This window comes from Chenopodium quinoa, unplaced genomic scaffold, assembly GCF_001683475.1.
Source record: "Chenopodium quinoa cultivar QQ74 unplaced genomic scaffold, ASM168347v1, whole genome shotgun sequence".
NCBI classification, from domain to species: Eukaryota; Viridiplantae; Streptophyta; class Magnoliopsida; order Caryophyllales; family Amaranthaceae; genus Chenopodium; species Chenopodium quinoa.
The window spans coordinates 1,246,321-1,271,657 of NW_018742455.1; the positions used below are offsets into that span (position 1 = coordinate 1,246,321).

The 25,337-nt window shown below is 34.1% G+C and overlaps 1 protein-coding gene and 1 long non-coding RNA gene across 5 annotated transcripts; one reads left to right on the top strand and one right to left on the bottom strand.

The window, feature by feature from the left end:
• Positions 1-18,393: 18,393 nt before the first annotated feature.
• Positions 18,394-21,946, bottom strand: LOC110718263. 4 transcript variants are annotated; one of them, XR_002510888.1, is made up of 5 exons: positions 21,677-21,940; positions 21,426-21,546; positions 20,814-20,966; positions 20,217-20,311; positions 18,394-18,628 (listed from the first exon to the last, which is right to left on the bottom strand). It is a non-coding gene; the product is annotated as an uncharacterized LOC110718263 (long non-coding RNA). The 4 variants fall into 4 exon arrangements; XR_002510886.1 differs by lacking the exon at positions 18,394-18,628 and adding an exon at positions 18,784-19,025 and having other exon boundaries at positions 20,723-20,966; positions 21,677-21,946; XR_002510885.1 differs by lacking the exon at positions 18,394-18,628 and adding an exon at positions 18,784-19,041.
• Positions 21,947-22,783: 837 nt separating this feature from the next.
• Positions 22,784-24,398, top strand: LOC110717184 (cytosolic sulfotransferase 13-like). Its single transcript, XM_021895832.1, has one exon. It carries the CDS (start codon positions 23,034-23,036, stop codon positions 24,066-24,068), a length of 1,035 nt encoding a protein of 344 aa, XP_021751524.1. The 5' UTR covers positions 22,784-23,033; the 3' UTR covers positions 24,069-24,398.
• Positions 24,399-25,337: the final 939 nt, after the last annotated feature.

Genomic DNA, 25,337 nt, shown 5'->3' on the forward strand with positions numbered 1-25,337 from the left:
AGTCACCTTGGCTCTCCATCTTTCAGCTTGAAGGAGGCTCCTTAGAACTTTCCTGACCTGCTCATCAATAGGTATTTGCTTTCCAAGAGAAACAAGCTCACTAATAATGTTTGTAAACCTTGTAAACATTTCCTGGATAGTTTCTTTAGATTGCATTTCAAAACGTTCATATTTGGACATAAGCAGATCAATTTTAGAGCGTTTCACTTCATTAGTTCCTTCATGTGTTACTTGCAGTAAATCCCAAATTTCTTTAGCATTTTTACAGCCCATAACACGATTGTGCTCATGGGGACCAAGGTCACAGTGAAGTAATTTAACAGCAAGTGCATTAATTTCCATTTTTTTCAAAATCTTCCTTATCAAATTCAGACATGGGTTTAGGTACTACCTCATTTTCACCAACGGTTTTGGTGATTTCGAAATCACCAACTTCAATAACTCTCCAAACTTGGTAGTTGTCAGCTTTGATAAAAATTTCCATCCTGTTCTTCCAATAGGTGTAGAACTTCCCATTGAACATAGGAGGACGCTGCGTAGAGTAACCATCTTCCAGTTTCTCGTGATTGTTCATGTTGCTTCCAGGAACTTAACTCGTCAGGGTTTCCTGATTTCTTCAAGGAACTAGCTCTGATACCAATTGTTGACTCGAATGAACAATACAAGAGGGGGGTGAATTGTATTGTAGAGGAACTGGGGTAATTTTTGCGGAATTTATAAAGGAACTCGAATAAAAACTAAAAGTGCAAAGAGAGATTTTACGTGGAAAACTTCTTGGCCCTAATCAAGAAGAAAAACCACGACCACAAGGGATTTTAAACTCAATTCTTAATAATAATAGGACAAACAACCTATTACAAATTAAGACTCTAAACTCAAGTTCCTCTATGAACTTAAGCTCCCTTCAACTGATCCCTCAATCAGTCGAACTCTCAAACTCTCTCTTTCTCCTTGCTTCACTCAAAGCAATAACACACACTTAGAGTTTCCCCAAACTCTAACCCAATACAACTCAAAGATTAAACTCTAAAATGCTAAGTACAAAGACACTCAAGGACTCAAGTGGATTATGACTCTTTTTAAAAGCTAAAAGACTGTAATGCTCAAGTGTGATTTTCCAACTGAAAACCAATCCTATTTATACTAGAGAAGGGAAGTTAAAACACTGTCGTTTGCCTCAACTCCCACTAAGTCATTACTTCCATGAAACTAGGAAGTGCAGTTCGTGGGTGCTTGGGCAGCAAGCTAAACATTTTACAAGGAAGTGGTTTACTGCTTCCTATTTTCTCTCAACTTCCTTGACCAAGTAAAACAGCCGTTTTTAAAGAGTATTTTCTAAATCAGATTTTCCAAAATAATAGGATAGAATCAAAACAGAAAATCTTTTTAACTAACAAGATATTTTAACTCAAAAGATATTTTTCGAAATTAAATTAAAACAAGTTAAAATATGGAAAATAAAATCTTTATCAAATAAAATTAAATCCACTTAAATCCTATCAATTGACAATGTACTTAACATAATTAAAAGTAGCCTAAAGTAAAGATAAAATACATTAGACTCCTTGATACTCTAAGAAGCTTTGACTCTGAAGCTTCAGTTCCTCACTAAAGGAACTTTCCTTTGAAGATTCAACTCTGGAGCTTCAGTTCCTTACAAGGAACACGACTTGTGATTGACTTCTTTATCCTTCCATGGCTAACTTAGATCTAGTTCCATGCTCCCTTCTCACTCAAGAATGTCATAGCATAAACCTGTCATAAATCAAAGCTAAAAACGAAAGTTAAACTAGCATAGGTTTGCTTAGGTTCCTTGAGTCATCATCAAAACATAAGGTCAACAGATCCTATAATTATACCTATAATTAATACTCAACTTATAGCTTCTATACCTGTTAACACTCCAAGATTAAATACTCAACCCGACCAATAATGGTGGTGAAAGGTTGTTCATCATCGGGTTTGGTTTCGGGGAGACATTTTTAGGTGTCTACATAAGCCCCCACTTTGACTGAGTTTGTAGAAACGTCAGTTTCGAAAACGATAGTCAAAGTAGTCGATAGGGAAGGAGAATGATTTAAGACGTTCTGCGATCCTAAATCACTCTGTGTACTGATAACACGATATTATACATGATTTATATGTGATACTTGGTCATATTTTATTGTGTTTCCTTCATTTTCCTACTCTTTTAGAGCTATTATTCTTCCTATTTTGATATTGCTCTTCTCGGTTTGTTTGTTTTTGTTTTTATAGGAATAGGGATCGATTTGCGTGGAATTCAACTTGGACACAGGATATTCTTCATATGGAGCGTTTTTAGCATCCATCAAGCATCATGGCAGCCTAGTCCGCAGCATGATTGCGGTTTACTATAACCTACCGCAGCTTACCTGCGGCGCACTTCACAAAGGAGCAAGAATTCAAGTCGGCAGCCTACACCGCAGCAATACCGCGGCTTGCGACCTTGTACCGCAGCCCGGTTGCGGCCTCTTCATTACCAACGAAATTAGCCCTATTTTAGGGATTTTAGGAGTCCTAATCCTAAGAAAAGACTACTATTATTTTCCTAGCATATAAATAGGTTTTAGATAGTCTTTTATCTAATCACTTTTTACATACATTATTTTAGAGCTTTTAGTATTACATTCTTCATTATTACTTCCAAGATTCAAGTTTTCATATTTAATTCCAATTCCAAGTATTGATTTCTCTTCCTTATTCTCTTTAATTTTTATTGTTATTATGTTTTCTTTAATTAATTGTCTTGTTACTTCTATTATTATGTGTGAGTAGTTTCATAATCTAGGGTTAGGTTGAACCCTAATATGGATTGATGTGTTATTTGATTCCCAATTCCCAATTTAATTAATTCATAATTTCTCTTTGTTAGGGTTGGTTTTATTATCAATGATAAACTAGAAATAGTATTATTGAATGTGATTAGGTTTACAACGAAAGTTGATTCTTAATTGAATTTAGAACCCTAATTAAAAGTAAGAGCTTTTATGCATGAAAATAGCTAATTGTTCTTGCTAGGGATTATAGGATGTCGTTCTCAATGTCTTTAATATGTATGATTCCATGAAAATAGGTATGATTGCATGTTAGGGAAGCTATGAGTTGATCGAAAGAAACTCTTAGTATTGTTTTAGGGAGCATCTGTCCTGTGGAATATTTATTAATTTAATTGAGGGAAAAGGATTGTTCTATTGCATTGATTCATATTAGTGGGGATACTTAATCTTAGATGTCTTTAGTTCTTGATTAATTCATTATTATAATTTTCTTTGCTTGATAGTTCGTAATTGTTCAAGAATAGATTTCTCAATATTGATTGGTTACTTGCTCAGTATTGATTTGAGTCTGTTTAATTATAGTCCTTAGTCTCTTGGGATTCGACCCCTACTTGATCAACTACATAGTAGAGTTGGTTCGGTTATTTTTGTTAGGTACGCGACACGCCTATCAAATTTTGGCGCCGTTGCCGGGGACTAACGGTTTCATTCTAGTTATTCGTGATTCGTTTTTACTAAGCATAAATTTTGTTGCTTCGGCTATTGTTTCTTGTGTCTTTGATCACCCGTTTTAGTTTCTTTGTTGCATGCAAACTCGAAGTTCAGGTTCAGATGATTTAACACCTTTTGATTCTGAGATCGAAGCTACTGCAAGAAGACGAAGAGGTAGAACGAGGAAAAATCAAAATACAAGAAACACGGTCGACCCAGGAACAAAATCTCTTTTAGAGTATGGTATTCCGGATACAACAACCGGATTCCTCTCTAGTATTGTTAGACCACCTGTCACCGCTCAAGGTTTTGAGTTGAAACCCCAATTCATATAGTTCATCTCCAATGATTCTTTTGCGGGTTCACCGAATGATTTCCCTGTGACTCACATTGATAGTTTATTGGAGAAGTGTGACACTATGAAGCTCAATGGTGTCACTGATGATGCTATTAGACTACGCCTTTTCCCTTTTTCACTACGTGATAGAGCAAGGGAGTGGTTACGAGATGAAGGTGTCGGTTCCTTTGATACGTGGGACAATCTTGCCAGGGCCTTCTTAGTCAAATTCTTGGGGCAAGAGAAAACCGCGAAATTAAGGAACGAGCTATCCACCTTTCATCAATCCGATGATGAGTCTTTATATGAGGCATGGATAAGGTTTAAGCGATTGCAGAGACAATGCCCTCATCATGGCATTCCAGAGTGGATGTTGATTCAAACGTTCTATAATGGTTTGACCCATGAGTTTCGCATATACATTGATGATGCGTCCGGAGGTTCTATCATGAACAAGAACCCAACTGATGCGAAGGATCTGATTGAGAAGATGGCGGCTAATGATAATTACCATCCAAGGGGACGAAATGCTATCAACATAGGTAATAAACATGATGTTGATGCTCTAACCATGTTGACTAGTTCTGTGCAGGCACTAACTCATAAAGTCAATCAACTCCAAGCTGAGTCCCCTCGACCCTCGATGGAAACATGTCAGATCTGTGGATTGCAAGGCCATACTGCGCGAGAGTGTCAACCCAATTATGATGGAATGACGATTGAGCAAGCTAATGCTTTTTAAACCACGACCTCCACAAGGCCATTTGATGAAGGGTGGTGAGATCATCAAGGTTTCTCATATATGAACAATCAGGCTCAAGTGAATCCTCCACCACCACCCGTTTTTCAACCAAGGGAACCTATTAATCATCAATCCATGCACCAACCACTACCTCAATCTTCAAATCTTGAATCCATTATGGAGACTTTTGCTACCTCCCAATGTCAAAAACAAGAGCTTATATCAAAGCAATTTGAGCTACAAGCAAAGCAAAATGAATATTTTGAAAACTCGATTCAATTTCTTGTTGCTCAAAATAAGAGGATAGAAACTCATCTTTCTCAACTTTCACAACAAGTAAGTCATCTAACAACTCTTCAAGATCAAGCGAAAGTCCAACCCAAACAATGCAATGCAATTTTCGTGAAGAGAGATGAATTGACTACGGGAGGATTAGAGAAGAAAGTGTGCAATCTGGAGTCGAAAACGAAAATGCATGTGAATGAAGGTCTCAAATATGTTTCCCCACAAGCCTATGAGGAACCGATGCCATTCCCGCAAAGGTTATCAAAAGCCGTGCTCGATAAGCATTTTGGGAAGTATTCTGAGACTCTTAAGAAGATATATGCTACCATTCCTTTTTCCGATCTTGTAATTCAAATGCCTCAATTTGCAAATTTTGTGAAAGGAATTCTAGATCACGATCATAATGATAAGAAATTAGAAAAATTGGTAGTAAAGGAGAAATGTCCTGATCTTTTACATGATAGCTTACCACCTAAATTGCATGATCCTGGTAGTTTTACTATCCCTTGTATGATAAACAAAACATATTTTGATAGGGTCTTGTGTGATCTGGGTGCTAGTGTTAGCTTAATGCCTTCTTCACTGTATGACAAATTAGGTTTGAAAAACCTTAAACCCTCTCCTATATATCTTCATATGGCTGATAGAACTGTTAGACTCCCTAAGGGTGTAGTTGAAAATGTATTAGTTGGAATTGGTGAACTTGTTTTTCCTGTTGACTTTGTTGTAGTGGATATGAAAGAAGACCATAAGATCCCACTTATCTTTGGTCGCCCTTTTCTTGCTACAAGTCAAGCTTTAATAGATGTTCCTAAAGGACAAGTGACCATTAGAGCTCAGGATAAACAAGTTGTGTTTAAGCTTTTCAATGACCATAATTTTACTTTTGATGGTGGTACTTGTTTGAGAATTGAAGCTACTAACCCTTTGGTTGATAAGTGTATTTCTAATAGATATCTTGTGAGCAAAAATGACAATATTCCACCGCATGATGGGTTTAGCTACAGCAAAATAAGCTCGGTTACAAAGCACATCACATCTAATTTGAAGAAGTCGTTTGAAGGTGGATATATTAATGAGCAATACCACGGAGTATCTTCTCTGTGTGGTGACCCAGGTTGAGCTACTAAAGGAGGTCGAGCTTATGACCTTAAAAACAAGCGCTTCTTGGGAGGCAACCCAATAATTATTTTATTTACTCTTAATTTATCTTTCTTTCCTTAGTTAGTTCTTTTTATTTATTATAATTTTTTTTATTTTATTTTATTTTTATGAGCTTATGAATTTGTTATTTACTCACGTTTTGTGCAGTAGATTAGCGGAGTAGTGTTTTTCTTATTGTTTTCTTGTTTTATTAAGGATAGGTAGTATTCTTGTCAGTAGCCTAGTTTAGCCTTTTCACCTTTTTATTTTTATTTTTTTTACTTAATTCTTTTAACTTCTTTTTCTTAGTTTTCTTTGTTTTCTTCTCTAATGGTGTGTAATTGAAGGAGGAAGAATGCACAATGGAGGCAAAAATTTTAACATTACAATATACTCCGCAAGCAGGTTGCGGTAAATTCGTTTCCTACGCAGCCTAGTTGCGGCGACACTCTTATTGTGCATTATAACTTTGAGCAAATCAGTTTAGTCCGCAACCCGGTTGCGGCTAAAACCCAAATGCCACACCTAGGCCGCGGCACTCCCTACAATCAGCATTCTTATATTTTATTTATTTATTTAAAAAAAAAAAAGAACAGATAAAAGAAAAGGGAGAAGAAGTATAATCGCAAGGCAAAGAAAGGAAACTTACAGGTCAACGAATCCCTTCGACCTCTGCCCTGTTCTTGATTGGAAATCGAACTACTGGGTTCGAAAATTTCAGCAATTCTGGCTGTAATTTGTGGCACTTCCCGATTCAACTCGCCCTCCTCATTCATCTCATATTCTAGGCGAGCCAGTGCTGATTTTCTTATTCGATTTTGACGCGAATTAGAGGTGATAATCACTACAAGTACAAGGAATTCTATCCTCTTTTTTTATCGAAATAAAATTCAAACATTATTTCTTGAATACGCTGGTATTTTGGCTGGAAGTTTCTGGGTATTTGTGACCTTGCTCTCTAATTTTCTTGGCTGCAATATTATATTTGAATTTGTGTGGGTAGTGGACTAGTGGATTATTGCTACATTGATACGGGTTGGAGAAGGATGCATATGATTGAGTGGGGTTTTTGGGGTTTAATTGAGATATTATCGCACGGCTACTGTTCTATTGCTTCTCGAAGGGCCTTGGCCGGGATTTAGGCGGTTTAGTTTGAAGACTTGTGATACTCCGTATTTTGGAAAAACATGGTTGTGAATTTTGAATTGAGATTTTGGCGCGAATTTGTTTCGATGCATTATTTTATTAACTACTCGAGCCCTCCTCATCTACCTCCGCCATAATGCTTTGTGAGTACTCTTACCCCTATTTTATTTATTCATGACATATTGTTGCACTGTGGACATTGCAAATTTTAAGTGTGGGGGAAGGTTTTGTTATCCTAATGAATGATAAATCATGCTTCCCTGTGCCCCATACTTAAAAATTGTTTTGATTCTTGGTATATGATGAGAAATATTGTGGATTAGTTGGTCATGATTTGATGTTTGATTGCCTTGAAACCTTAACGTGTGTCAATATTGCCCAACTGCTTGTGAATATAGTGCTTGACTAGTTGATTTGGTTAGGAATATGTTTTAGTTCCTGGTATGTTAATGAATTTGAGTATTGATTTGTGACTATAAGAGTGTTTTACGACTCATTATTATGCACATTGAGGAGGACGAAGGCGTTGTTCTCTTAGGTGGCCTTCAAACGATATTAGATACAATTGTTCCCTTCTTGCTATCCATGTTGTTGCCATGACCTTTTTGTTGTTTATTAGCCACATTACAAGCCGATTTTGCCCCATTGGTTACTAGTTCCAAGCTTAGCTTGGGGGAGCTATTAGTGAGTGAGGTGAGAAAGTTTGTATTGTGCTTATTATTTGCACAATTGAGTGGTGTTAAGAAGTTGTAATTTTTTTTCATGGTGGTTTATTTTTTTTATGATTTAAGAGTTGAATTTCTTGTGAAAAAAAATAATAAAGCATGATGAAAAAAAAGAGAAAAAAAAAAAGAATTGAAGTTCAAGAAAAAAAATGAAAAGAAAAAAATAAGTGAAATTCAAAAGGAAAAAAATAAAAAATTGTTTAATGATTCAAATGTTCTAAGTGAAGGTTGATCAGAAGAAAAAAAAATAGTTTCAATAAGAAAAATCAAGTTGAAGAGTTCAAGGTTTTTTTATTCACTCAAGTTCTACATTGTTATATTTTTATGAGTGTAATTGTAAGTGTTGGAAATTTTTTGATATGATTGGATTTATGTTTGGTGAATTTTTGGTGGAGTTGAGTTATGTTGGAGATGATTGGTCATTATCTATTTTTGGTCTTGGTTTTGTTAGGATTTTAGCTCCCCTAAGCATTGCTTTTCTCTCACATTTTCCCTAATTTATCCTACCTCTTATCCTAACCTTACATTACAAGCTTTAAAGACCTTCCGGCCTTTGTGCATAGAGTTGTGTGAATGTGAAAGTAGTTACTTATCAATGCAAGGAATGACTTGACATATTCCGAGTCGACTATTAGGTTGAGTGTATGTCTTTTTAAACACACGAGTGCGTGAGTTGAGAGGGCATTGTTCACATGATGGAGTTGGGATGGAGAGCGATCGAGTACATCTTTTACTCGCCACATAAATGAGAGTCGAGTGTGTGAGCACTAGTCTTGAATTCTATATGCTCTTGTGGTTTGCTCTATTTGACAATTGTTAGGGAGGATGAGTGATTAAATGGATGAGATTGGTTGATTTTGAAGCATATTTGTTAGATTTACCTTGAATTGGTTGTTCTTGATTTTGATTATTTTTGGGGTGAAGTATTGATTTATTTATTCATTGCTTTACTCAAGGACGAGCAAAGGTTTAGCTTGGGGGAATTTTATAACACAATATTATACATGATTTATATGTGATATTTGGTCATATTTTATTGTGTTTCCTTCATTTTCCTACTCTTTTAGAGCTATCATTCTTCCTATTTCGATATTGCTCTTCTCGGTTTGTTTGTTTTTGTTTTTATAGTAACAGGGATCGATTTGCGTGGAATTCAACTTGGACGCAGGATATTCTTCATATGGAGCGTTTTTAGCATCCACCAAGCATCATGGCAGCCTAGTCCGCAGCTTGATTGCGGTTTACTATGACCTACCGCAGCTTACCTGTGGCGCACTTCACAAAGGAGCAAGAATTCAAGTCGGCAGCCTACACCGCAGCAATACCGCGGCTCGCGACCTTGTACCGCAGCCCGGTTGCGGCCTCTTCATTACCAACGAAATTAGCCCTATTTTAGGGATTTTAGGAGTCCTAATCCTAAGAAAAGACTACTATTATTTTCCTAGCATATAAATAGGTTTTAGATAGTCTTTTATCTATCACTTTTTACATACATTATTTTAGAGCTTTTAGTATTACATTCTTCATTATTACTTTCAAGATTCAAGTTTTCATATTTAATTCCAATTCCAAGTATTGATTTCTCTTCCTTATTCTCTTTAATTTTTATTGTTATTATGTTTTCTTTAATTAATTGTCTTGTTACTTCTATTATTATGTGTGAGTAGTTTCATAATCTAGGATTAGGTTGAACCCTAATATGGATTGATGTGTTATTTGATTCCCAATTCCCAATTTAATTAATTCATAATTTCTCTTTGTTAGGGTTGGTTTTATTATCAATGATAAACTAGAAATAGTATTATTGAATGTGATTAGGTTTACAACGAAAGTTTATTCTTAATTGAATTTAGAACCCTAATAAAGTAAGAGCTTTTATGCATGAAAATAGCTAATTGTTCTTGCTAGGGCTTATAGGATGCCGTTCTCAATGTCTTTAATATGTATGATTCCATGAAAATAGGTATGATTGCATGTTAGGGAAGCTATTAGTTGATCGAAAGAAACTCTTAGTATTGTTTTAGGGAGCATCTGTCCTGTGGAATATTTATTAATTTAATTGAGGGAAAAGGATTGTTCTATTGCATTGATTCATATTAGTTGGGATACTTAATCTTAGATGTCTTTAGTTCTTGATTAATTCATTATTATAATTTTCTTTGCTTGATAGTTCGTAATTGTTCTAGAATAGATTTCTCGATATTGATTGGTTACTTGCTTAGTATTGATTTGAGTCTGTTTAATTAGTAGTCCTTAGTCTCTTGGGATTCGACCCCTACTTGCTCAACTACATAGTAAAGTTAGTTCGGTTATTTTTGTTAGGTACGCGACACGCCTATCATATACGCCGATACCTGCAAAAAAGTTAATTCCACAGATAAAAGAGTAAAGGGATAGAATGCTTATCTGACACCACTGTATCGGTGACAAATGAGTTTGGTAGCTTCCTATGCTTGAAGGAATCCACCGAATGACGTTTGTTGAAATGCTTTCCATGCTTGAGAAAAGCCGACAGATGAGTTTGGTAGCTTTCTAAGCCTGAAGAAACCTACCGGATGACACTTTCCATGCTTGAGGAAAGTCAACATATGATTTTGGCATTTTTCTATGCTTGAAGAAATCCACCGATAATGTTTTCCATGCTTGAGGAAAGCCGACAAAGGAATTTAGCGGTTTTCTATGCTTGAAGAAATCCACTGGATAATACTTTCCATGCTTGAGGAAAGTCGACAGATGATGAGATTGCAAGTATTTGTGTATCGAGAACCTTGCGTCATGAAATGATGGTGGTTCGATTGTCCCCGGACGTGGGCTATAGTTGGTTCGCTTGTCCCCGAACGTGGGTTGTAAATGGTTCGCTTGTCCCCAAACGTGGGCTGTAGATGGTCCGCTTGTCCCCGGACGTCGGCTGTAGATGGTTCGCTTGTCCCCAGACATGGGCTGTAGATGGTCCGCTTGTCCCCGGACGTGGGCTGTAGTTGGTTCGCTTGTCCCCGGACGTGGGCTGTAGATGAAACCTGCAAAAATAAATTTGCCAATGGACTCGTATATATTGTGATTGACTTGACCACTGACTTGACCAAGTTTGACATGACATGTGTATGACTTGTGAGTGTGTGTGTGTGTGCAGACACAAGCAAACGAAGATGCAAAAGCAAAAATTTTCCGTCTATTTTTGTCATGAGTGGAGGGTACCGACTTTCTCTCGAAAAAGAAAGATGTGAAAACTAAACTTTTATTTTCGAACTTCCCTCGATGAGAAAATTTTGAAAAAGTTTTTTTAAACTTCCCCAAAAGAAAAGACGCGAAAAAAGGAAAGAAGTTTTGAACTTCCTCGTTGAGCAAGACAAAATGAATCGCATGGATTGAATTGCTTTTCTTGAAAGTAATGTATGCATGATGCATGTCCTTAGGCCAGGAGGCTAAGGATAATTACATCACGTGACACGATGAATGAACTTAGGTCATGGAGCTAAGCATCATATATGGTGTAAAGAAACGATCTTGAACGTCAATAAGGTCTGGAAGCTAAGCACGAATACAGATGAAGTGATTATTGCATAATGAACGTTGCTTAGGTCAAGGAGCTAAGAACGATATGCTTTGTATATAAATGTTGCTCAACATATTATGTGATACATGAAACAATGAACATTTCTCAGGTCAGGAAGCTAAGCAAGTATACAATGTTTCTTTTGATGAATGTTGTCCTGAAAGACGATGAAATATGCACAGTGTTTAAACAAGATTTCATGATAAAGGGAAGGATGATTTATATGGATATGGATGTGTGAGTGAAGTGTGTGAATGTGATACTAAGGCTGGCTGCAAGGGTTATGGTGATGGAAATATATGTGAGAAGAGTAAAAACTGATGACTCTTTAGGCTGGGTAAGCTAATGTGATATGGGTTCAAGCCCCCAAGTCTAGCTCTAAATGGGTAGGGTCATAAGATTAAGCATTGGATATTCTTTGACTCGATCATGCATATGAATGTGGCCGCACCTCAATATGAGGTTGCATACGTATCTGTTAGGAATCAGGCCGAACGTAGCTCTAACCGAACTTTGCACTAGTGTATGTACACCTCAAAGAGGTCTTTCAAGGGTTGTAATATGGTTAACTTGATGGTTTAAAGAAGAAAAGGGTACAAGGATCAAGACCCGAGAGAATCCCCAAGATGTGTAATTGTGAATTTAAAATTTTTGAATTTTGCAAGTTTATTTTCTTTTTTTTTTTGGCTTTTCGTTTTTTTCATTCTTTTGAATCAATGTAGGCAATCTCAGATCATGCGGTCCATCACTCACTTAGCATTCATGTTTCCCAGGCACGGTACCAAGCACTCGATGAGAGACGCAATTTGAGACGTGTTCATATCAAAGACATTGGAACACTTGCCTTTTTTTTAACTTGTCTTTGAATGTTATACAATTACACATCTTCCAATTCCAGGGTTGAGTGAATGTGGGTTGAAGAAATAAGGCCAAACGTTAGACGAGGCTCAAAGTGGTTGATGAAGAAATGAAATGTGTGCTTGAATGGTTAATGGGAAATGACAGGGTTGGAAAGGTGCCTCAAATCATTGGTGTACCTTGTGTTTAGTTCGGCAATTGATTTTTTTTTTTTTTTTTTTGGCGAATGACATGATCGAATTCGAAGGAAAGAAATGATCATTGATGGAACATGGCATGTAGATATAAGGATAAGGAAAACCTATGCTAGACTTATTCGGGGAAAAGGGTTAAAACGAAAGAAAAAAGCATGAAATCTTGTATGGAAACTTGTCTTGTGCTTCGTCTTCATGGTTGCTTATGAATTACTTGTTACCGCCAAGAGGAACAAGAAATTTGTTATTGTTGATGCTTTGATTGGAAGAAAAGAAGGAAGGAATGACGTTCCCCTTATTCTTCCAACTCTTGCCTAGTGATTCTTGACCTCGAGTACTATGGAACAAAATGAGCTCACTTAATGCATTGACTCAATACTCGGATTGGAAAGGAAGAGTGTATGAAAGAATTTTGAAAACCAATGGGGAATACTCCACCCATTCCTATTACGACCGAAAATGACGCATGCATGGTCCTAATATACGATCATAAACAATATAGTGCATTAATCGAAGCCAAAGTGTGTGCAATGACTCAACATGTGTGATTAGGTGAGTTTATTAAGACTCGTGGTATGATCGCATGGCTAGACATGAGGACGTTGTGAAAAACAAAAGACCCAATGACCAAATAGCACGGAAGACTAAAAGACAAACTAACTTGATTAATTTTGTCCAATTTTAATGTTTATGCTATTTACTATGTGAATACGGTCCATTGGCAATCATTAGTCATATCCATATCCAATAATGCTTTCTTGCATGGAGATCTTACTGAAGAAGTCTACATGAAGGTTCCTCAAGGTGTTGCAAATCCAAATAATCTTGTCTGTAAGCTAAAAAAGTCTTTATATGGACTTAAGCAAGCCTCTAGACAATGGTTTGCAAAACTGAATATAGAATTGCAGAAAATGAATTATGAGTAATCCAAGAATGATTACTCATTGTTCATTAAGAGGTTGAGATAGCATGTTACTGTTGCAGTGATTTATGTTGATGACATAATAGTAACTGGGTCTGATGAGTCAGAAATTAGAAGATTCAAGGTTCACTTGCATGAAGTTTTCAGCATCAAGGATCTAGGAGTCCTGAACTATTTTCTGGGGATATAAGTCTCTCATTTGCAACATGGGATTGTGATGAGTCAGAAGAAGTTTACAAAAGAATTGCTTGAGGAATGCAATATGGATGTTTCTAAAACAGCTAGAACACCATTGCTTGTAAACATGAAGCTGTTAGCAAATGAAGGTGATCTGTACCCTGATCCAGAGCATTACAGGAAGATAGTTGGGAAGTTGAATTTTCTATCACACACAAGACCTGATCTCTCCTACTCAGTTCAAACTCTGAGTCAGTTCATTCAGCAGCCAAGGCAGACACATGTAAAGGCTCTGAATCATGTGTTAAGATACATGGCTCATACAGTTGGATAAGGTATTCTGTTACATGCCTCAGATCAGTTAACACTAACAGCATTTTCAGACTCGGATTGGGCAGTGATAGGCGTGTCACGTACGTAACAAAAATAACCGAACTAACTCTACTATGTAGTTGAGCAAGTAGAGGTCGAATCCCTAGAGACTAAGGACTAACTAATTAAACAGACTCAAATCAATATTAAGCAAGTAACCAATCAAAGTTGAGAAATATATACTAAAACAACATTAACTAATAAAATAATAATAATACAAAATTAATCAAGAACTAAAAACATCTAAGATTAAGTATCCCCACTAATATGAATCAATGCAATATAACAATCCCTTTCCCTCAATTAAATCAATAAATATTCCACATGACAGATTCTCCCTAAAAAAATACTAAGAGTTTCTTTCGACCAACTAATAGCTTCCCTAACATGCAATCATACCTATTTTCATGGAATCATACATATTAAAGACATTGAGAACGGCATCCTATAATCCCTAGCAAGAACAATTAGCTATTTTCATGCATAAAAGCTGTTACTTTTAATTAGGGTTCTAAAATCAATTAAGAATCAACTTTCGTTGTAAACCTAATCACATTCAATAATACTATTTCTAGTTAATCATTGATAATAAAACCAACCCTAACAAAGAGAAATTATGAATTAATTAAATTGGGAATTGGGAATCAAATAACACATCAATCCATATTAGGGTTCAACCTAACCCTAGATTATGAAACTACTCACACATAATAATAGAAATAACAAGACAATTAATTAAAGAAAACATAATAACAATAAAAATTAAAGAGAATAAGGAAGAGAAATCAATACTTGGAATTGGAATTAATTATGAAAACTTGAATCTTGAAAGTAATAATGAAGAAAGTAATATCAAAAGCTCTAAAATAATGTATATAAAAGTCAAAGATAAAAGACTATCTAAAACCTATTTATATGCTATGAAAATAGTAGTAGTCTTTACTTAGGATTAGGACTCCTAAAATCCCAATAATAGGTCTGATTTCGTCACTCAATCAAGAGGCCGTAGCTAGGCTGCATTACAAGGTCGCGAGCCGCAATGAGGCTGCGGAGTAGGCTGCCGAACATGAATTTGTTGCTACATTGTGAAGTGCGCCGCAGGCAAGCCATGGTAGGTCATCGTAAACCACAATCAAGCTGCAGAATAGGCTTCCATGATGCTTCGTGGATGCTAGAAATGCTCCATATGAAGAATATCTCGCATCCAAGTTGAATTCCACGCAAATTGAGCCCTATTTCTATAAAAAAAAAAAAAAAAAAAAAAAAAAAAAAAAAAAAAAAAAAAAAACAAAAACAAACAAACCGAGAAGAGCAATATCGAAATAGGAAGAATTATAACTCTAAAAGATTAGGAAATGAAGAAAACACAATAAAATATGACCAAATATCACATATAAATCATGTATAATATCGTGTTATCAGGTAGCATGTCCAAACACAAGAAGATCAGTAACTGGATATGTTATGTTACTGGGAAAGTCACCAGTTTCTTGGAAATCTAAGAAACAACCAACTGTTTCAAAGAGCTCAAATGAATTAGAATATAGAGCAATGGCAGCCACAACATCAGAAACTACTTGGTTAGTCAGGCTGCTTACAGAGTTGGGAATGAAGAATTTGAAGCCTGTTGCTTTACATTGTGATAATCAAAGTGCAATTCATATAGGGAAGAACCCTGTGTTCCGTGAACGCACTAAACATATTGAAATAGACTGCCACTTCACTCGAGACAAAGTTTTAGAAGGGCTGTTTGTTCTGAATTATACTCCAACAGCAGAGCAGTTAGCAGACATCATGACTAAGGCACTGAGTTCATTTCAACACAACAAGCTCAAGTTCAAGCTAGGAATGTATCCAGATACATTCCCAAGCTTGATGGGGGATATTGATGACAGCTCGGATGATGAGTCAGCAGAGGATTAGAGAATTCTGTTGTAATAGAATTATTGTATTAGCTGGCTAGTTAGTTATAACAAACTATGCTATATATGCTTGTAAGAACTCAGTTGCTATTTCATTCATTTAATACAACCTTGATCTCTTTCTCTCTCTAAATATTTTCTCTATGAATTTACTCTATTTCTTGAACTTCACTGTAAATATTATCAGTTTGATTTTGCATCACATGTCTACGTACGTACAATCGCATCTAGGCGTGACCAAAGGTCGAGTTCTATTTCTGTTAGTTCTCTTAGGCGGCACATTTTTCATCTCAAGCCATGAAGGAATTTTGTTCTGTGAGTGATTACAAAGTAGTTATAGAGTACATACTTTGACTAAGGCTACAAATTACTTTGAATAGACTTATCGGTACGTTTGTGATGATACACCTATAAATATTTTTATTGATTTGAATTCATCACCGGTGCAAACATAACGCACAACGTGTTAGACCCGGTTTATTAGTTCACTTTACCTTTGCTTATTTATAATAACTAGTCGTTGGAGCACGCGCGATGCGCGTGCTCCCCCGACGGCAAGATAAGTAATATTTGTGGTTGTGTTCAGTTTTTGTGATATTCGTGGTTGTGTTCGGGTTTTGTGATATTCGTGGTTGTGTTGGGTTTTGCATTAGTAAGGACACATGAATTTACAAGTCATAACAAGAAGTAGTGATAAAGTTTTTACGGAGAAATATTTATAGAAAATTTTTTTTAAAAGTACAGTTTTCTAGAATTTGTTAGAATTTAAAGATTTTTTAAAATATTATACAATTATTTTAGATATTATTTCTAAACGCAATATGGTTTCTTATTGAGTACCTTAATTATTAACAAATATCTCGTCTTAAAATGATTATGATAATAAGGAGCAGTAATAAGGAAATACAATTTTAAAGGTTAAAGTTCTGTAAAATGGATTAAATGCAAAGCATATGAAAGAATTGTATATTTCTTTGTTATCAGTCTACATAATTGGTGTGATCTAAACTTCTTCAAATCTTGTTTTGTATTTTTACATTTTTTCTTCGAGTTGAATGTTGAATTTTAGTACTATTTTTATCCTCGAAATTTGTTTTCCCTAAGTGAATATACGATCTAATTTAGGCAAAAGTTACTGTATTCTTCCCTTAGCCTTGTCTCCTTGTTTTTTTACTTTTTGTTTTGTTATAAAATATCTCCTTGCCCTTCTTTTTCTCAACTCCCCCCTCTCTTTCTTTCTCTCTCTCTCCCTCTCTCTCCCTCTCGTATGTGATGAGTGTCATTTTGACATTTATTTTCTAGTCATGTTCCTAGATTTTTATGTTAATTCCTTTAAAATTTAATGTCTTTATTAAGGTTTTTGATATTTTATGACTTATTTCTCCTTTGTGTGTTTTCATACATTATTGAGGTCATTTTGGAAGATAAAAAGATGAACAAAATATAGGGATTCAATGTCTTTGAAAAGAAACATGATATATGCAAACTTAAGGAAATATTAAGAATCCAACACGTTCTACCTTAAGGTTGAAATCATTTCTTAAATATGTTATCAATCAGATTAATTTTCTATACAAATTACAGTATTAATTTTTTATCACATGAAATTGACAATTAATTGACCATCTTTTTCTCCCCCTCCCTCCCTTTTCTTTCCTTTCCTATCTTATGATTTTCAAAATTTATAAAGTTATGCTTTATTTGCATTTCCCCCTTTCTCAATCATTCTCCTCTCTCTTTCCATCTTTTGTTACATTGCACCACTCATGTTTTCCAAATTTTAAAGTCTTTTTAAAAATATTGTGTTTTTTTTTTCAATTTCTAAATCTTTTCAAAAGTATTGTACTTCCTCCGTTCTTTTTTACTTGACCCGCTTTGACTTTTACACTATTTGACAGTCTTTTGTGAATGATATATGTAAGGAAAAATATATTCATATGATATCTTTTTTAATTCGTTTCAATAAGTACTATCGTAATATACAACTTTTATAATTTTTACTTATAAAGAATTAAAGATCAAGTAAAAAAGAACAGAGGAAGTATGTATTTAATTCATTTGGTTAAATAGAATATTGTGTTTGCACGTAACTTTTTTGAAAGTGTTTACATTTTTGATATGTAAGTATGTAACGTTCATGCAAATGAAGGAGCATAGAAAAAAAGTATGAGCTAGTAATCTAAAGTTCTCACATGCATTAGAGCCATTACTGTCACCCTATCTCAACACGTGGTTGCACTTTATATGGTGCGTCATAACCATTAAAATCAACGATCACATGCGGTCCCCTAAATCATCAAAAAGCTTTAAAGATACACTTGATAATTTATTAGGAGCTAATTAAAAAGGCCATTATAAATATAAGTTTTCTTTATATCCTAAATTTTACTTTAGACAAGGCCTCTAGGGTTTGTTCTATTCACTTGATTTTCAATGATCTTAACTTTATCTGAACTTACATGAACTTATTAAACCTTATTTTAGTTGTAGTTTGTACTTGAATAACCCTTATCAAAACTTATTACACCTGAAATAAGTGAATATAAGATAAACAAAACAAACCCTAAAATGTGTTCTCTCGCTAAGAGTTTTTAAGAAACCATACTGCACTATTCAAATTTCCAAGTACAGACACCTTCAAAGAAAATAAAAAATAAATAAAGTACGGACATCTTCAAAGAATCCACAAAGACTTAAATAAGTGGTTTTGGCTGCTTCCATGCCAAAAAAATTATCATTAATCCTGTAAAGAGATTTCAGTTAAAGTAGAAGTTAGATTAATTCCACCAAAGCACAATCATGTTAAATTTAAAAAAAAAAAACTCATCATTTCAATATTTGCCATCTTATACAGTAAATTAGTCACTTGTATTTGACCTACCACTTATTTTGAAGTGATGAACTCAAAAAACGTATTCTAAACAACAAACACTTGCAGTTGCATGCATCAAACACCATCAATCAATCAGTACAATATCTTTATGCCAAATGAAAATCAGAATAGATAAAATTATACATTCATCATGGACAATCCATCAAAAAAGATACCTTCACAGAGGGCATCTTGTTATTAACTAAGAAACCCTATAAACAACTATAAGAGCCTCTTCTCCCAATTTCTTTCCCAACACAAAATCATCCTGATACAAAAAAGAACTAAAATTGAATATGTTAGCATAGAAATCTAAGCAATTAAAATATTTTGGTACTGGATGTACTTGTTTGTTTGGTCACTACAAGAAACTTTATGAGGTCCATATGGCCCTCAATTCTTTACCCAACCTCTACTATCCAAAGTCAAATGCCTTTCACGCAATTATTAACTCAATATACGATTCAAGATAGCTCTCACAAAGACAGCAGTACATCAAAACACAAATTCATAAAGATATTTCTCCATATTTTTAGTAACAAAACCTAGATGAGAGTATCAGTATGCCAACAAAACAAAAAAGAAAAAATTATAGGGCATTGTCCAATTATGCTAAATTTGTGACCTTCCATCACATCTCAATAGCCTCAATAAAAATACAATCCAATCAAGGAACATATACTCCAAACCAACATGAAAAAAAGAAAATGAAAGTCGACGCCTAAAATACATGTCATTTATTTCCAATACTCCAAAAGGATATCTCGACCATTCAAAAAAACCCAACAGCCAATGACATTGGAAAAGAGAAAAAATCACAAAAAATCATGGAACATACACATATAGCCATAATATTTCAAGGTAGTTCTAAAATTCATCAATCGAATGAAATTTGGTGACACATCCAAGGCAAAGTCCTATATGAGGAATATGGAACAGGAAGGCTTAATGATATCTGGTATTCTGGGTATGAGTATGCAGACAACATTCATTTTCTCTCGGTTATATGACAACTAAATCAGTATCAATATGGCCAGTATAGCATATGCATTGACATAGTCATTAAGTCACTAATACATTAGACATATAAGTAAGCTACGAAATTTAACAATCCCTATTAGAGATTCTGTGAATTAACGTTAACAAACAGAAGAATATAGAAACAGATTTCATAAACAATTAAGGTATGCGGCACCAAAAACAATTGTAACAATAATAGTAGTATCGATCAATCAGATCCTTACTCCCTCGGTCTCATTATTAGAGTCCCCTTTCTAACATTTATTACTCTAATAAAGAGAAAGGGGACTCTAATAAAGAGACGTGGGAGTATATCATAATCACAGAGAATTCGCATTGTAAGCTATACGACAACAATGAACAAATAGACTCGAAACTTAATAGTAAACCATGATATATATTTGAGCTACAAAAAAATCAAATACAGTGAAGTGATAACCTGAAACGGATGATAAATAGGAGCTTAGCCTCTGGCTCGACGTAGAATCCACCCTTCAATTTAGTCTCCCTTCTGAGACAGATCAATTCCCTCTCCTAATTAACAATAAACAAGGCTAATCAGAAACTTAATCAAATTAAATAACCATACACCAAGAACAAACACCACAAATAATACCCCTTTGTTGCACATAATAGTTAACGGAGGTAGTATATGATTAATTTATTAGAAAGATAAGTATTGTTAAACATTTAAAAGACATGTAATTTCTAGAACAATTGACATAGCATAATTAATTATGATTGTATTGGGGGAAAAGAAGAATCAAATCAGAGAGCTGACTTTTATCAATTTTATTAATACAGTAATTTTTTAAGACAATATTATTCTATTAAGACATTTTTATGATTTAATTGCTCCTTTTAATATAAGGAAGTTATGAATAAAAGGTTTGAATCATGAAAGAATATATGCTTGTTGCTAGTGGGATCAACAATTCAACATACTTTCGGCAAATAAATAATCTTAATTAAATTATTATTCCTGATGCACTTTCTTGCTGAATTTTGTGTAATTAATTAATGTGATCAAATTTACTACTGTAGTTAGTGATCAGCTTCCTGATTTCAACTCTCTTCTTCTTCTGAACATCCTGATCCTCCTTCTTGGCCAAAGTCCATTCTTCCTCCCTCTTCTGCTTTTTCAAAACTGACTCCAGTACAACAACTTTAGTAGCCTCCTCACCCATTTCTGCTTAACAAAAGTACCAATCAATCATCCATTAAAACCAAAGCCAATTACTCAAATCGTATAGCCTATAATTAAGCATCTAAAAACACTAAAACCAAATCAGCTCCTCCATTTCATATCAATTGCAGATTACACATCCCAAACCAATGCATCATTAAAATTACATGTGTAAGCCATAATCCAAACAATTTGTTACACAGAACACAAATTTATCACTACAATTTGAATATTAACCAATAAAATCTATTTAATTTATGCGATTACTTGACATATTTATACTAAAAACAAATAAAATTCAAAACTTTCCCACATTTTATTAGAAAAATACACAACGTACTCCAAATTTTTCGCATGAAAGGAAGCTAAATCAGTCAACATTCAAATAAAAGGAAAAATTTAATTAAAGAGCTGAACATTCAAACAAGTAGAACACGAGAGTGAAAGAAGAGAGAATCAAACCTGGAGATCAGAGAATCATCAAATAACCTCTCAAGCTTCTTCAATGGAGAGGAAAGTCCAGGAGTTGCTTCAGTGGAGGGTTGGAGAAAGCTCAGAAGAGAAAGGAGAGAGAGAATTGTACCTAGAGATCAACAATTCAACCACGAATCAGACAATTCATCCCAAAAGAACAATAAATCACTCCAATCCAACCCAAAAAACGAAAGCCAAAAGGCATAAACAAATCGATCAAATATTAGTGAGTCAAATACCATCTCTTAAGCTCAATCTTTTATTTGTTGGTCAATATCACAGCCTACGAACTTCCTTATGAAAATCTTTAAGTAAAATAACTATAATAGAAAATTCGGTCTTAACTGTATTCTGAGCATTACTGAAAAATGTCATTCATATTATAAGGGATGTCAGGCTCTCTGTATATTCACGAAGATCTACAAGATCTTAACTTAATAACAAACCGAGATTCTCCATGTGAAAGAAATTCATTCATAGCTTCCTTTTTTTTTCTTTTCTTTTTTTTTCTTTGGAAAATTGTTCCATGTACTCTTAAGATTTTAAAAAATGCACTCTGTACCCTGAAAACTTTCAAATGCACCGTGTATCTCGAGGTTTGTAAGAATTTGCACCAAATACCCCTAGACTCATATAACAAATGATAATTTTGTTAAATTGAGACCTCATATTGGATATAAGCATCAAATTCTATTAAATTGTAAATTGTTACAGTGTAGTGCTAGTATAATGCTAAAGCATTTAATTATCAAGCAAACTTAATTGATAAATCAAATTCTAATACCTTATAGTTTAGGATTTAGAATGATCCATGAAGTTCAAATTTTGATGTAATTTATGCTTTTAGGCGGTTTTACTCCATAAATATAAAATATTAAAAATGAGTCAGTGTGTGGAAATAATTTAAGTTTGATAAGTCAATGATATGTGCATTTGTAAGACAATTAGGGTATATGGTGCATTTTTTACAAACCTCAAGGATACATGGTGCATTTGAAAGTTTACAAGAGTATACGGTGCATTTTTCAAAACCTCAAGGCACATGGAATAATTTCCTTTTTTTTTTTTTAATCTTTAGTGGGAGTCATATTCAATTTTCAAGATATATCTTATTAATCTTTTTGAATGAAAAAGATAGTAGTAGTTGGTAGTTGATATATGATTTGAATAAAATCATAGTATTAGTTGATATAGTCCATATATATAATCAAATAAATCAATGTGGCATGTGGCATGAAGCAAGTATGTATTGTACGTAGGGTTTGTTTTCTTCAACTTATTTTTAGTTCAGTTTAGCTTTGATAAGTTCAGTTTAGTTCAATTCTTATCTTAATTTCCTTCTCTCATAAAATATTCAGTTCAGTTCAGTTCAGTTCAGTCAATCAGAACAGATCCGTAGTCTACATTATTGCAAAGGATAGATGTACAATAAATTCATTGTTTAATTACTTGAATTTTTTATTAATTTTTTTTTCTGATTTTATTTAAAATAAGTTTTTGAAATAAGGTGAATTAAAATAATATAGAGTTAAAATTGAAAAACAATGATAAATATGCAATATTTTTTTGCCATTGTGAACATAACCACAACATTAAATGGCAGCCTTAGAGCCCAAAAACTCAAAAGCTCAAGATAACACGGAAGGCGAAATCAAAGAGCTACAAAAATCCCTCCCAAATGAAACATGGTTTGTTTGGCCAATGTATCTCTATCAAGGTTTATGGTGCCTAAAGTATACTCTTGAGGGTGTAATCGCATTTAGAACCCACTTTCAAGCTCATGATTCTGATATTATCTTAGCTAGCTTACCCAAAACCGGTACAGCATGGCTAAAATCTGTCCTTTATACCATTGTTAATCGAAAAGGTTTGTCATCAAACAATTTTTCTCAACATCCTTTTAACTCTAAAAACCCTCATGAGCTAGTCCTCAACTTTGAGATGCAAGTTTACAATAATAAACTCGAAAATCATCTGAACTTAACTGAAATTCCCTCACCTCGACTCTTTGCTAGCCACATGCCGTATTCATCATTGCCACATTCAATCAAGACTTCAAAATGTCGAATTGTGTATGTTTGTCGAAACCCTTTTGACACTTTTGTTTCAATATGGCATTTTTATCTACGATTTGAGGCAAGTGAGGGCATTAAGCCCGATATGGAAATGATGGAGAAATACGTAGATAAGTTTTGCACGGGCGTCTCCCCATGGGAACCTTATGAAGATCATGTGTTGAGGTACTGGAAGGAGAGCAAGCAAAACCCGCAAAAGGCGTTATTCTTGGAGTATGAAGGGCTAAAGAAAGAGCCTAAAGAACATTTGAAAAGGTTGGCGGAATTTGTGGGTTGCCCGTTTTCGGAGGAGGAGGAGAAAGGAAATGTTATAGATGAGATAATAGAACTTTGTAGCATTAAGAGTTTGAAAGAAATGGAGGTCAACAAGAGTGGCAAGGTTGTACCTCGATTCGAGAACAAGGCTTTCTTTAGGAAAGGTGAGGTTGGAGATTGGACTAATTACTTGACTCCTACGATGGTTGAACAATTTGATCAAATGCTAGAAAAACTAAAGATGGCTGGTTTTTGTTTTGAGTACTATCAAATGAACTCAAAAGATGAAGCTCCAAATTAAACTTAAGCGATCTTGTTCGCCTGTTTTGTTGTTAAGCTATATTTTCTTTATCGGCATGTAAACATAAGATATGGCATTACTTATTACAAATCGAGTACATGTACTTCCTTTGGATCTTATAACTTGCAAAGCTTTTATTTTGCATTATCAACCTACTCTACTTTGATTATATTTACTTCTATCAATTTATAGTCTAGAAAAAAATGTTGCTATATTGGATTTCGTCAAATCTGCCACAATGTATAATATATCTCGATCCATAACTTACGAAATACCTTTTTTTTTTCATGGTACCAAAGTTGTTGGGTGACTAATAAGTACCCTCCCCAAACCCCCCTTACGGTCTTGCCTAAAAAGAAAATGAAAATACATAATATGAGACATGCCCTGGGCAAAATTTTGCGTATTGAAAAGTTTTGTAAGAAAGTACCTTTTGAATTTACAACTGAATTCACTTAAAAGATCATTTCTTGCCAATTTTTTCAAACAAAAAGTAAAAGTGAAGTTAAAAGATTCTTTGTGACAAATTTTCTTAAAATTTTTGTTGGATTATAGTACTCATTAGTATAACCCTCTTTTTCCTTTTTATTTTTTTTTTATAAAGTGTCTCAATTTAGTTTTTTGCACTATTTGCATTATCCACTTTTACTAATGTTAGTGATTAAAAGACTTAAAACTATATAGTCAAGTGGATAGTTGTTGGAATTGTCTTAGTGTATAGTTTTCTAATATCAATTATATATAGTTTACTTTATAATTTATTAATATTAGATGAAACCCGTGTAATGCACGGTTTGTTTGAATTTTTTAAAATAATTTTTTATACATATATTTATGTGCTAAAATTTGTTATATATTTAGAAAAAATTCCTAATATCAAAAGATAATATTATATATTTAATTAATTTAAACCGGAAAATCTCATTCGCCAATTTTTCTTACATGTCATTTAAATTATTTAAATCTAAAATAAATTAATAATCTCGTATTTAATTGGCTACCACTAAAATTTATTATCCTTCATGGCGCGTTGAAAAAATTAAATCCTACATCGCTATCTAAAAACTCGGGAAAAAACTTCCCTTTATATATATATATATATTCACTAGTAGAAAAAAATGCTATTTGTAACGCTTAAGTAGTAACTGACATAAATTATGTTAGTTACAAAAAGAGTATTAGTAACTGACATAGATAATGCGGGTTACAAATAAACTAGTATTAGTAACTAGCATAACCAAGGTCAGTTACAAATAGTAGGTCAATGAT